Here is a 15126-nt window from a genome sequence, read left to right as displayed (position 1 = left end):
TGTTCTTTCAATAAATTGAACGTCTTCACTTTAAGATTAAACATTAAGCTTTATTAGGCTAAATATTGTTGATGGATATGTTAATAATTTAAGTGTTCATGTTTTTTTCAGTGTTTAGGGATTTAAGGGCCTTATTAAAGGTTAAAAATTACATATACCAGGTATGTCACATACTTGAAGGGTTTAATTATTCAGATCTACTTAATTCAGCTTTAAACAGAATTAAACATAATAAAAAAGAATTGTAGTTTTTATTCCCTTAAACTAGGAGATTGTTTGATTGATGCCATGCTGACTTTTAAGAAATTCAAAGTGATGCATTCACAAAATAAACAAAAAAGTTTCACAACAGTATCAAAATGAGGGCAACAAAACCCAATGTGTGTATACTTATTTCCAAGCACCGCCTAACAGACTAAAGGCAGAGTGGGATCATTATTATAGCCTATAGGTTAGTTCATTAAAGTAGGTCATTGTCTGGGAGCCTGGTTATCCTTGTTCATTCTAAGAGTTTCTCTATAAGGGGTCATTGGAGCAGGATCAACCTGAGTGTGTGTGTGTCTTATGTCACTTGATGCTTTTTTTTCCTGTAACTGACACTGCAGAACCTGGTTCAGCCTACAGTATGTTCCTGTATGTAGCCATAGGAGGTGTCACAAATATCATTACATTTTCTGTGAACAAATTCTTTTTTTCTGCATAAACTATGTGAACTATAATTAGAACCCAGACAGGAAATTAACCAATTCATCCGTTTATTAGTCAGTTGTTCAATGCAAGAAAAAAGGTACTTACTCTTTGTTAAAAACACACTTCAAAATTATATTAAGTGTTTATAAACAGTGACCAGAAAGGTCTGAATAACACAGCAGGGCATCAGTGCTTACATACAGTATATATACATTAAGTTTTCTTGACACTCCTCCATCTCTCTGTCTCAGATTAGCAGAGGTCTTTTAACATGAAACAAAACAAGTTATTACTTTTATGGACAAAGGCAAACACAGACATGCAGATTAGAAAATGTGTACTTGTACTGTTCATATTGGGAGAAGGTAAATTCCCTTCTACTTAATTCAAAGCCTTCCTTATTTCGTCAAGAAGAAGCGTTCTGAAATGACCCAATTAAAAGAAAAGATGCCCTCATACCTGCTGGAAATGTGCACCAGATCTGAAAAGAGCATTACAGATAAAGAATAAGCATATGATAGATTCCCTTCAGTCTCCCTCTTAGGAAGTCGAGATGAGTGCAGTGTGCGGAGGAATACGAGATGTAGAGGGACAAGTTTGTATCAGAGCCAAACGACTCAGGCGGTGCTCCTTTCGTCGATCGTGAAAGTCTCCATGGGGCCTTTGCTCAGAGCCTTGATGTCCTCCAGGAGACTGCTTGGGGTCAAAATGTGAGAAGACCCTGCAAGCAAAGAATGAAATACCATTTGATCAAATATTAGAAAATAAAAGCCTTTGAAAATTCTGTTTATTTTTGTGATATACAACTTGATTTTACAGCCTCAACCAATTATACTGCAGCGTTTTCTTTCTGTGTATTTAGCATCACATAGTAATAACAGTTTACAGAGACAGCATTGGTTAGAAAGCTAACAAAGCCATTTATGTTTCCTATTGGCTGTTCTCAACCAACTTTTGACTCTCCAGAACTATTTGTGTATCTGAAAAAGATCTAAAGAAATCACTATTATCCATCCGCTTTAGTTTTACAAACTTCCCTTCAGGAAGAATGGATTAAAGCCTGCGTGCTGAAAAAAAAACAGCCATTCAAGTCAAGAGGAAAAAAGGTGATTTAATCCTTAACAATTCTTTGGTACTTACCTATTATGACCTCGCAGGATTTCACAGCCTGCGTGACCTCGTAGGCAGAGCGCATCTCAGAGAAACACATTCCCCCCAGAACGAAGATGATGAGTCGCGAGCCCGTCCGCCGATCATCCTGAGAACTAGCTTTGTGCTTCTGACGGGCGCTGTGAATCAGAGGATTAACAACAGACATTAAATGAGACACATTGTGGAGGTGGGAGCAGTAGGCCCAAAGGGTGAAATAAACAAAAAAAAACATCCTGGTGACTGACAGTCACTCCAAAAACAGACCCAGATCCTTCTCATGGTAAACAGCCACAGATGGGACTGGAAGCAGTGCCATAGTATGTCACCAGAGGGCGCTACATAATCACTCTTTTACTGTCTGCCTGTCTGTAAAAACAACAAGTCACTAAGATGGTTTCATGTTCTTCAGCTGAAAAAGTCAACCACATATCACTGCTGAGTATTTGATGGTATGAAGAAATGTTTAAACCTTTGTACAGTAAATATATGTAACTTTTGGAAACATGGAAACAGTGTTTTTAGTTTTGACATTGAGTTAGATATTAAGATCAACTCTACAGAAGAGCTAGATGAGTCTGTTTCTAACTGAACTCATTATTATTTACAGACACTATCGACCCGGTTCAGGTGGGATAAAAAAAACCAAAAAAAAAACATGGACTGTACCTGACCGCCCCCGAGCCGTTCCAGGCAGCAGGACACTCGGACTGATGCGGCCATTCTCTGGTGTCCAGTTTGTTCTCCACAGCATCCTGAAAGCAACACGTTACATTAATCTATCAGCTACAGAGACAAGTGTGTAGAAAGCAATATCATACATATCAGTATTGTACTTATATGAAGTTTCCTTCTTACAGAAATGTAATAAACGGGTAAAACCGACAGTTTTGGAGTTCTATAGCTCATTTGTCACTTCACAAGTAAAATAAATATTCTGCCTGACCAACAAGCCAACATCTGATACCGAGGTTATCTTTCCTTTCAAACATGGGTCCTGATTCAAGGTGGAGATGATACACAGGATGGAACAAAGGTTTTTTACTTTTCACTTCTATAGTCTGTGAAACGACTAAAATTGGAGAGGGTCCCTATGTGACCAATAAACAGACTCCAAAAGCATTCCTAAATCTTGGACCACGGAGAAAGCACACAATATGCATTAGGTGGGACTGACGATTGAACACAGCTGGAGATGGGGAAACAATCTCAGTCTATTTATAAACATTTTAATTATGAGTTTTTCACTGATGGGGCTCAACAGCTTTGACAGCTTGAGACAAATACACACATTGTTTTAAATGAGAAGATTGTCTTCAATTGACTTCAAGTACTAAAAGTAATGGTGCATGAAAAACGAGGCTGTTTCCGGCTGAAGGAAGGAAACTGTTCAGTAAGGTTTATGGGAAACCAGGTGATGTTGTAGTGAGGGTTTCTCAGAAATTACTTCTCAGGTTATAACAGGAAAGAAGAAGAAAAAAAAAACATATTGTTTCAGATCTGTTATTTTACCAACCTATTTTTTATATTAAAATGACAATACAAAAACATCCCATTCAAAAACCTTGAGCCCTACCAACTGCAGTTTTTATTTCTACAAACAGAAATTACCTTTGGAATAAAAAAAAACACTTAGATTCAGTCAGGGGGCATTATCTCTTATCATAACCAAAAGATGTTTGAGTCACTCTGCCTCTCTTTATGACTAATCAGCCGGGCTTTACATGATTACAACAGAACTGATTTATTTCCTCTACGTTATTTGGCTTACTGCTCAGATTACTCAGCTGAATAAAAAAAGGCTTCAAGCAAACTGAACAATGAGGCCGAGTGAAAAGATAAATCTGAGTCCTGAGTCAAATGTTAACGTGACACTGACCTCTTTTCTTTTACCGTAATCTCACGTTACAGTAATAACCTCTTAAACAGCTCCCTTTTAACCTATCACAATAAAAAAACATCTGATGATCAGTGCATGAGCATGATGCAGCAACAGAAAGACCCTCCCCAAGGTTTAACACAAAAGTGCTGCTTTATTGTTCCTTATCGATGATGCCTTTTTTTAAATGTATGAAGCAGTATAGAGCAACACAAACATATACGTGACACTGACTTATCAGATGACCTGAATCTGATAACCTCCTTTCATGGTGGTTTCACGGTTCTGTTCTCCTTTCAGAGAGGGACTGAGTTAGCACAGTAACCTAGATCGAGCTATGTGTACATAACGTATGTTCATGCTGATGCTTCCTGTCTTTTCTTCTTTATCCTACAAACTATCTGTAACAGCTGCTTCCAAACTGCAGCAACATGCTTTAACCCAGAGTTACTATGCTTTTTAAATGTTGCTATCCACTGCGTCTAAACTTTCTGTTTAGCAAAGCGAAAAAATAAAAAAAGTCATCTTGAAAGAGTTATCAAAAATAAATACAGAAACAATATCTGCAACACTGACCTCCATCACGTCTTTTATAACCGGAGTCCACCTGGAGAGGTTGTACTTCTCCTCTTGGGAACGATCCTTCCTGGACGGTTTTCGAGAAAAGAAACTAGGCTAGAAACAAAAGTAGAAGACACAATAAGCAGGATTCAGTTGAGACTGAAAGACGAGACTGAAGAGTTAAAAGAGCAAAGCAAGAAACCCTGAGCGTAGGGTAATCTACATTCCCATTCCTCTACTTAGTCCTACTTGCAATTAAATCATCGATCCGTCTTGTTTACAAATGTCTTCTGAACATACCGATGTGATGATAGGGACCCCTAGTTCCTTCCAGTTCAGGATGAACTCTTGTTTGTCCTCGATCTTTACGTGCTGGATGAGTTTGTTTAAGTTCTCGTCTGTTGTTCCTGTTCACACACACCAAACAAATAATCAAAAAATCAGTGTGAAAAACCTAATCAAGTTCATTCTTACAGGCTTTATATGTGATTTTTCACACTTCAATATAATATAAATCAAGTATATCCTCTGAAAATAACTCTGTGAGTCATGACTGTCTACAATGGGTGTAACACCCGAGTCCCACTGTCTGTGATGTTTTCAGAGTCCTATCTTCACTTTGTTTACATCGCCCGGACGGCCGGCTGACTCCTCCCCTCGTGTATAAAAGTTGTTTAATTGAGGGACTAGAGAAAAGAAGAATAACATACTGTACTCACTGCTTAACTGTGTTTCTAGATCACGCTCATTTCAGGTAAATTTACATGCAGTGTGAAGATACGAGCATAATAAAGATCGCTAGCATTAGCATGCTAACACAACAATGCAGCGCAAGTTGTTTTGGTTTCATGCTGGTGCTCAAGGGTGACATCTGCTGGATGAAAAAATCACATATAAAGCCTTTAAATTACGATTAAGAAATAAAAATGGGTTGTAGGTGAATTTAATGGTATTTAATTGGTGTAACATTATCTCTTAAATATATTTGGAAAGGAGATACAAACTCTGGCCTCAACACATGACTTATAAATATGCTTTGGGATATTTCTGTTTGTTAGTTCTGTGAAGTCAAGCAAAGACTTTCTGTTCTATTCTGGGTCACAAAAGTCCCTGACAGACAGAGAAGGAGGTCCAGTGTTGTGCAGGAGAAGACTGATGTACCATTCAGGCTGAAGATGTAGAGCAGCACAGCTCGGATCTTGTCATGGATGTTGTACGGGTGGAGCAGCACGGGGAGCAGGGTCCTCATGGGATCTTTCACCTTAACCCCTTCCAAGTCTGCCCCAACGGCAAGATCCTACAGAGACACAGGCAGTCGTTTCAGTCGGGAAAATTAAAGGGAATGTTTTAGCTGTTTTTCCCCCCCAAACAGACGACGGAGCACAGACACACCTGTTCAGCTTTGCAGAGTTTCTCCACATTGTTCGAGTAATGCTTCATGCAGTCCTCAGCCAGCTGCAGGTGAACTGTTTTCTAGGATATTAAAGGAGAGAGAAGCAAAGGAACAGAAACGAGTATGAGTATTGTTACTAAATAAAACACACGTATCAGAGCAGCCTTAACGTGTGGCCTTGCTGCATTAACATGATGAAGTAAACCCCACGTGATGCTAGGCTTTGAAGGCACCACACTCAACCAGAACATAATAATACATTAGGTCCATAATTACACATGGGAAGCACAAAATGTGTTCTGTTTACTCCTGAGTCAGCAGCATGTTGGCTGCCCCTAAGGAAAGGAAGAAGGAATGTGTGTGCTTATGGTCCAATGGAGAGAAAAACATGATGGTCAAAACAGTAAAAAAGGGACATTAATGTACATGTTTCTATATTTATTCAATTATATATATATATATTGTTTTATTTTATGTGTTTTATCTGTTGTGTCTTGGGATATAAAGGTCAATATCTCATGTGATCCTGATTTCACTCTTGAAAAGTGTAACTATGTTAAATGTTCTGGTATTATTTTGGTTGATAAAAACAGTAAAAAAGGAAAAGGTACAAAAAAATAGAACTTAAATGAAAACATGGAGGTATACAATCTATTCGATAAAGACAGTCAAAGTGAAGGTTAAAAAAAAAACACAAGGTCAAATAAAACTCACTTACTTATAGTAACAAAGTTAAAAACTAAGAGAGCATAGAAGAGATAAAAACTCATCTGAGGTGAACTGCAGCAGTACATCAGTACCGTGCAAAGCCTGTTATCGAGAAATGCGTCGATAGCTAAAGACTACGGGGGAAGTCGTTGAAAAGTATGGGGAGGGCTTGCTTCCCTAATTTTTAAAGGAAGTGTGAATGAATCCAAAAATAAGGCCGTGATTAACTTAGAAAGAGTAAAAATAGCTGCCAATGCACCGAGTTCAATTTTCATATCTTACTTTTTGCATTTAAAGAGGTCATATTATGCCCTTTTTGGGGTTCATATATTTAATCTATGTACCTACTAAAGTATGTTCACAATAGATAAAGTTCTAAAAAAGTGTCTGTTTTCATGAACTGCCGCTCCATGCACCGGCTCGCTTCTGACTCTCTCTCTAAGGCTTTGAAGTGCCCACATTCAGAGTCCCCACGTGTGCCAAGTCTGATCTGATTGGTCGGCCTGTCGGCTCTGCTGTAATTGGTCAGTCGCTCAGCCACTTTGGCTCCGAGGGGAGCATAAACATTAGCACCTTAGCACTACTGTGCTACCGCAGGCTACGGCATATCGTGGGCGTGCTACAGAAGTTAACGGGCGTGCAACATGAGCTGCTGGGATTGCCACAACGAGCCAATGGGCTTAGAGCAGTGATCTCACACTGACAAGACGTCACACTGGCAAATTTTTTTCGAGGGGGGCTAGAACCGAGCGTTACGTGCAGCTAATGCTACAGCTAACAGGAGGACGTAGGAGAAGCAGCGTTTCCACAGACTTTGAGTTTTTGCAAATAGATGTGACTAAACATGCACAGGACACTTGGAAAACACACCAAAGAGCATATAAAACCAGAAAAAGCATAATATGGGACCTTTAACGTCTAGAGATAGGATGGTTAGCTGTACTTGTGTGGAGAATTTGGCCTAAAAAATACTCGGTAAGACTTATCGTAGCTAACAAGTGAGTTAGCATTTTAGACAATAAGCTACGGCGCCTGCTCTGCTACGACAGCACCGCTTGCTTCTTCGGTTGGTCACGTCTGTGGTTATTGGTCACGTCTGTGGTTATTATCCTACTACAATTTTAAATATTCTTCTCCTATGTATTAATTTTAATATCTTGTTGCTTTTATGTGTCGTATTTAATTTTTTCATTTTCATACATATTTTTTAAATTCTTATTGGTGTGCATTAGTCTCTCGATGATTTTATAAACTACTTTTTCGTCAATATCTTTTCTGCACTCTTATAAAGCACTTTGAACTGCAATTTAATTTGTCTGAAAGGTGCTTTATAAATAAAGTTTGATTTGATTTGATATTGAAGCTCTTAATAAGCTTCCACGCTGATGGGCCTCTTTCATCGTCTATGTGTTTCTTCCTGTTGTTTTTATGTCTCTTCCCGTGCTATGTCATCATATATGTATACCTGTGTACCAACTAGGCAAAGCTGTGAGAACAAATTTCCCCCTGGGAGACAATACAGTAATGTTATATTGTATAAAGTGATTAAAATAGAAGGAGCACCTTAGTGTGTTACAATCACACGTGAAAATAAAAATCTGCTCCGTTTCTCGGGAAGTAACTAAACTCCAGTTCCTCAAAAATCCTCACAGCAGTTCTCATTTAGACCACTTAAAGTAGCAGTTCAGTTTAACACAGTTTAATGTTGGTTTAGGTTCGAAACATTGGGAGATAAAATGTCTTTAGGAAACACAGATGATGTTTTTATGAGTTTGTCGACTTTGCAGTTCAGACAGAAACCCCACTCTGATCAGCTGTGCCCACAACATGCTTCACTGGTGGTTTGGTTCATTCAGGTGCTGCATACCTCTGTCAGTTGTTTACGGAAAGACGGCATCTTCTTCATCATTTGAGCCAGATTGCTTATCGTGATCTGGAGGGGGGGAAAAAAAAGAAACGTTTTGTTACGATGAGTTTCAAATAAAAGAGATTTTAGGGAAGACACCGCAAAGACACCTCAGCTCTGTACCTTCCCATCTGGCTGTTTCTTGCTGGCGGATATTTCCTTCACCATCTTTGGGATTTCTCTGTTGTGAGAGGGAAAGAAATGGTTTTAAGGTTGCAGTGAAGAAGACGGGAATAAGTCACCTTTAACCCCTGAGACCTTTCACACTCACGCTGAGACGTCGGCGATGTGCTTGTGCCTCAGCTCGACCCAGAGCATGTCCTCTTCATTCAGCATGGCCTGCTTCTCAGAGCCATCTTTACCCTTGTACCTGGACGCAGAAAGAGGCAGATCATTCATTTCAGCTACAATTGGTGGAGTAAGTATGCAATGCGTGTGTGTGAATTTAGTGTAGACGGTAAAGATTGAATTACTTGTAGATGTTGTCCTGGATATCAATAAGATCGTAAGCCATGGCCTGGTAGGTCAGCTCATGCAGGATGGGGCTGACGGGGTCAAAGCCTCTCTCCACTATCAACAGCTGGGCCTGGGTCTTTCCCTAATAATGGGAAAAATATCAACTTAAACACTGAATTTTAGGAGGAGGGGAAATCATGGTTATTGGAAAACAGGGACATCCTCTGCTGCTTAGCAACCACTGGTAACATTTTGGCCTTTTCACATTTCCGCTTGAGGCAAGAGGAAGTATTTTTCTTTTTCTGTCTAATGTTCTACTTCATGTTGTCCATACAAAACAAATATGATCCTGTATTTCCAGGTTCCCATTTACCCCCCCCCCCCCCCGGGCTAAGAGCGTGTTTAATCTGTCAACATCCTTTGTTCAGCTGCGGTCTGTCTCACCTTCTTCTTGCCACCATCATCCATGTCGTAGTGGCTGACCAGCTTGTTGTCCACCAGCTCTGCCAGGGTCTTGGCGTTCTCCATGTTGCCGTCTCTAGTTATGATAGAAGTTGAATTCCATGAGTCGCACATAAGAGTCAATGTAATACACATTGAGTGTGTAAAAGAAGAGGAGTCATTGTGACGTCATCCATTGCTTTGAGATCGACCCTCTTCAGAAGCATTACATTTATCCTTTCAGACATGGCCGTCTTGCTTTCCTGAAACTTAAAGTGACCACATGAGGATGACAAGCTGCATATGGACCAAACCACCTCCATTCTGATGCACACGTTCCTGTGGTAGCATCTTTTCAAATGACAAACAGCCACACCTTTTAGCATTACGTTTACAGTCAATTTTTACTGATATATACCGCTAGCTGTAAATGATAAAAGAACATCGATTAAGACCGTTAACGCATTAAGGAAATGTTTCCTGAGTTAATTAATCCAATAAAAGGGTGGGGGGGGGGTCATTCTCAGACAGTCGCCCCCTGCTGGCCATTAGAAAGAATACTGGAGAAGTCTCTTCATGTTAGCTCCGGGTTTTAAATCACAGGCTTTTCCCACTTCTTACATACAAACATCACAGAAGTTAGAAGAAATACCTTTAATGTTTTTTTTTTTTTTTACTTTGGCTCATCCATTTGTCTTTTTATTTCATATGATCTAATTTAAGACTTTTCATTTGTTTGTGTTTTTTCTTTTTGTGTACAGTATAATGAAGTAAAAATACAATACTACTACACTCTGTGAGTAGGTACACACACTAAGATTTTTTTTTTCTACATTTCACCTTTTGTACATTGTGTTTTTTATATTTTACATTTTTAAATTCTATTTTATATATTGTAATATCTTCTTATACTGTATTATTTAAGTTGTTGCTAGTTCTGCTTTATTTCCCTGTTAATTGTTTAGCACCAATACACCAAGTCAAATTCCTTGTATGTGTAAATGTACTTGGCAATAAAACCCCGATTCTGATTCTGATTCTGATTCTGATGTAAGAACAGAACAGATGTACACTGCTATTGCCTGTGTTTCTGTCTAAATAAGCTTAACTAGGGCAAATTACGTTAGTGTCCATAACTGAGTTTTTGTTTGTTCACTTATTTCCTGGCAGAGTTGGGTAACAAAGTCTAAGATTTGTGCCCAAGCTCTTCCCATAAAATCTCTCCCTCTGCTTTGAAGGTTGAGGTGGTGTTGTAAGGCGGAGAAACCAAATCTCTGTGGCTTACTTCTTGTATCTGACCCCCGGGTACTCGTCCAACGTGGCGCAGAGCGTGACGAGCTGGTTTGCGAGCGTCTCCAGTGTCTTCATTTTGTCCTGACTCTTGGGGCTGTAGAGGCTTCGGAAAGCCCCCGGATTATCACAGGTGAACACCTGAAAGCATTTCAAAGAACAGTGTAAAAAGGCATGTGGATCTTTATATATATTTAACTTCTGTACACCTGGATATTGACTAAATAAATCGGAGCGATAATTTACTTTTTTTTAATATATATATTTTTTTTTTTTTCATGAGAATCTGGGGCAAATTGTGTTTTTCAAAATAAAACACAATTTCCAAAGTTTCTCTGGTTTTACAAATCTTGTTAAGCCATTACATCATAGATTAAAGCAGCCAACACCCATACAAAAATCAGTCCAAGCCCCTCCTCCTAGAAGCAACACGACATAAATCACTGAGTAAAGTTTCCCTCAGTTAACAAGTAACACGGAGAGAAAAGGGGAAATGGAGGATTACAAAAGAACACACTGTGCTAACACTCACTTGTGCCTCGTGTGGCATGAAGGACATGTTGATTTCCTTACAGACGCGTATGTACTTTGCACAGTGCCGCTTCATATTGTTGAAGAGGTCATCAGGACAGTCTGGGATTGAAAAAAAACAAAAGGTTTTATTTAATCTGTTTGAGGTGATTAATTAGGTCTTGTAAAATGTATTTTAATACTTACAGTCAGTGAAATAAACATAGGCTGCTTTATATTTGGGTTTGGTCTTGAAGTCAGCGATAAAGGCGTCCACACACTGTGAAAGGAAATATAATGCATTTAAGTTACTTCAGCAGAGCTTGGCAGAAAAACCTGAAACCAAAAGTAGCATTCTTGTCGACGGGATATTCAGCTGACCTGAGCGGTCGGTGACATGAAGTAGATGGCCTTCATGTCTGGAACAGGCTCTCGGCTTTTGTACAGGTCCTCCACAACTAAAGAAGCAAAACGTGCAGTTCAACAGAGCAGCTCCAGACATCTATACACAGAGTAGGTTATGTCTATAAACAGGATTAAGTAGTGAGATTACTTGTGATTTTCTCTGCCAGTAGGTCGGACATTTTGCAGCATGATGAGAGAAGCTTGGTGGTGAAGGCGTCCAGAATCAAAATCTGTGAAGAGGGTCAATAAGTCATCCATTAAATACAATATGTAGCACTGTACTGTAAAGAAGCAGCACTGGAAATAAATAACTTTTCTGTTTTCAGTCACAGAATAAATCACTTTTTGCTCAGTATCATGGAGGCGGTCTGTTCTTATAATGTCGGGACTCGGTATGAGAACATGGAGGGTTTTCCTACCTTCCATACTTCAGATTTCCTGCAGTCTGCGATAATAGTTTCCTTTATCTCTGTAAGAAAAACAGAGAATGACTCATTACAAACAACACTGACTGAAAGCAGAGACAAAAACAAAATCAGTGCTTATGTGCAAATCAGCTGAAAAAAATGAATGAAAATAGTCAAAGTCAACTTTATTGTCAATTCCAAAATATGCCAGACATACAGTGGAATCGAAATTGCGTTTGTCTCCGTCCCACGGTGCAATACAACCAAAATAAGATCAAATAAGATAAGGTAAAATAGATCAAATAAAATGAGGTAAAAATAAGATAAATAATATTTACAGTAATAAATTCTAAATTGTGCAAAAGGTTTTTACTGGGAGTATTATTCATGCTCTTCAGTCCTCTCAGAGACCCCAAAACGCTCCATTTACTTTACTATAAATAACATAAAATAATGACAGATTTAGAGGTCAGAAGCAGGAGGCAACAGTTCATCAGTTATATAAACATTACGCTCGTCTATTTTCTTTCTATAAGATTTATCAATGCAGCTCTAATAAAGCTTCAGCATCCATTTTCCATATCAGTAATCCCTCATCATGTAAACGTAAAATAATATTTAATGGTAGAACTAGAAAGAAGTACCCGCAATAATTTAATAGCAGTGACAAAATGAAAACATGTAAAACATTAGGACAGTTTAAACACATTTTCAAGAATAACATATTTAAATATAAAATTGAACAGTCAGTGGGAAAATTGAATCAATATGAGTTGTAAGGTCTGTACCGTCTACCAATTAATGTGTGTAATATATTATATCTGTTGCTTTTGTTACTTCGTTATCTGTGTTGTTCAACTTTATTTTTGAAAGCTTAGTCTTGGATTAATTTATTAAGATAAAAAGATAAAAGGGGGTAGGACTGGATAAGTTATTTAACTTCATCCTTACACCTTTTTCCAACATGGACTGGTTCAGGAAAAATAATCGAGCCACTACAGAAAGTATAATTTGATTGCTGTTTGCTTTGTTTGTAATTTATATTTTTATTTTATTTTTAAAACATGTTTGAAATAAAAATGAAAAGAAATGTTATTGTTCTTGATTTGCTTTCGTTTGTAAGTATCATTGAAATGTCTGCAATATTGTAAGAGGTATTTCATTGGTATTATTTGTTGTTGTTTTTTATCTAGGAAAATACAAATAATTAGTTCAAGCTATTTTATAAGTATTTGCATGATATGGTAACAACCATATTAAAAATGTGTGAGTTTGGTTTCACAAAGTAAAAACAATAATAATACCTTTTTTTTAAAACAGATGTTCTTAAAGTGCTTTGACAGACGAAACAACAGGCATGAAATCAGGACAATAAAGATAAGACAGGATAAACAAAGAGTAGTGTTACAAAAATATATATATAAGTGGAAATGTAAGAAATAAGTAAGATACCTCAATGGGCCTTCATGTACTCTGCTCCCTCTGTCTTCAAAAAACACTCAAATTGCAGGAACTCATCACTATTAATGATTTTAAAACTCGGCTCACAAGTTTTTTTTAATGGCTAATGTTGGAGTGTGTAAATGTTTCACTGCATATTATTTTATCATCATCATATAATTGTTCTTTTAGTGTGTATTGTGGTGTCCTCCTCCTCCTCCTCCTCCTCCTCTTCCTCCTTCTTCTTCTTCTTCACCTTCTGGACTGTATTTGTCTCTTTTTCTCATGTCTGTGCTTTCTTTTTAAGTTTGTCTTATATTTCTGCCATTTTGGCCAGGCCTTGCTCGAAAAAGAGGTAATTTGATCTCAAGCAATTCTGCCTGGTTAAATAAACAAATAAAAAATAAGATAAAACAGGCAGGTCTCAAATGTCATTCTGATTATTTAAAATGAAAATGGATGGTGACTTTGCAAGAACTGCTGTCTTGTTTCCTACATCATATAAGAGCTGGTCTTCTGATCTACAGCTGTTTTAGGGATGCATGATACAGGTGTTTTGCAGAGAATTGCATGCACCTTGCAGCACCCGGATGTTAAGACTCAACACATGTTGACAGCAGCTTCGTGTCAGTGATGTTGATGTTAGATGGACGCCCTTCAGCTAATGTTTTGAGGTGACGTAAGAAAGTGACTCTACGCTTCAGCTTCTTCTTTAAACTTGACTCTGATGAGGAGTAATTAACAACAACATCAGTTTTTAACCTCTGGCTATGAATATTTTAATTAATCCTCGTTTGTAAACTTCCGTTCAAAGATGAAACAGAATGTAACCAGTCCCCGGATGTAAACTCCCAAAGGAACAAACACTACACACAGTGAGCCTGTACTTAAAACCTCCTTTAAGTTAACACAACTTTATAAGAGCGACGCCGTTTTACATGGAAATGAAACACTTTCTAACAGAGGGAACTTACTTTTCCAAACTATTCTTTGCAACCCGTAGTCTGAGCCCGTTGCCATCTTGTTTTTTTATGTATTCCTCAACGCCTCTTCCTGTCCCGTGTCCTCGGGCTGTGACGTCATCTGCATCAACAAGTGTGCGACAGAGCGCTTTTGTAGTTTTTAACGCGTTCCTAGCTAGCTAGTTATTAAGCCCTCTAGATATCGTTCTGTGTGCTGTTGTCGTGATGTTTTTTGTGTAAAGTTTAGTTGATTCAACGAAAGGAAATACTGAATAATAGAAATGAGAATACTTAGTGTAAGACATGATTATGGAGGGTTGTAGTCAAGAGTATGTGAGAGATAGCCTACAATCTTAAAATATTTGAATGGAAGTCAAAAAATAAGAAATCACATTTTAAGACAGTTAGGAAAAAGTCAGGATTTTGACTTCATTCCAATTTTTTTGAGTCGATTTAGCCCTTGTCTCAAAATATTTAATCAAATGTGAAATAATAATTCAAACTTTTGAGCTTCTTAAACTTCTGAAATATTAGACAAAGGCATTGCTAACAAAAAACGTTTTAATTAAACTAATTCTCAGTCAATTGCTGACACAATTTGAGTTCCTTATTTGTTTCAACCTCTTTATTTTGAGCATTTTGTTCTTGTCTTAGCAGAAATAAGAAAATGCATTCATTCATTCTAACACCTCAGTGTCAAAGGATCTGGGTTAATGCCTTCAGTAAGGGGAGTCACATTTCCCAGCAAGACCCCGATTAATTCCACATTCTGTCTTATCTTCACTACATCCTTGCATATCGAGTTTCATGCCTGCAACTACAAAGTTTTTTCCTTCTCGTAAACTTGCACCATGACCCACTGTGCATCTGTATCCTCCACTTTACCTGGACTCGGTGGGAGGAGCTAGATGCAGGTATTTCAGCCTGCA

At 38.1% G+C, this 15126-nt stretch overlaps 1 protein-coding gene across 1 annotated transcript; it reads right to left on the bottom strand.

The window, feature by feature from the left end:
• Positions 1-738: 738 nt before the first annotated feature.
• stxbp3 (syntaxin binding protein 3) lies at positions 739-14321 on the bottom strand. Its single transcript, XM_061034532.1, has 19 exons — positions 14210-14321; positions 11808-11857; positions 11537-11618; positions 11365-11441; positions 11191-11263; positions 11006-11106; positions 10469-10614; positions 9187-9280; positions 8760-8884; positions 8558-8656; positions 8410-8467; positions 8248-8313; positions 5672-5752; positions 5441-5576; positions 4580-4686; positions 4295-4393; positions 2509-2594; positions 1831-1979; positions 739-1411 (listed from the first exon to the last, which is right to left on the bottom strand). Exons 1-19 carry the CDS (start codon positions 14253-14255, stop codon positions 1308-1310), a joined length of 1779 nt encoding a protein of 592 aa, XP_060890515.1. The 5' UTR covers positions 14256-14321; the 3' UTR covers positions 739-1307.
• Positions 14322-15126: the final 805 nt, after the last annotated feature.

Source organism: Labrus mixtus, chromosome 3, assembly GCF_963584025.1.
Source record: "Labrus mixtus chromosome 3, fLabMix1.1, whole genome shotgun sequence".
NCBI lineage: Eukaryota > Metazoa > Chordata > Actinopteri > Labriformes > Labridae > Labrus > Labrus mixtus.
The sequence above is the reverse complement of the archived record's forward strand: the minus strand, read 5'-3'. Positions and strand labels throughout refer to the sequence as shown.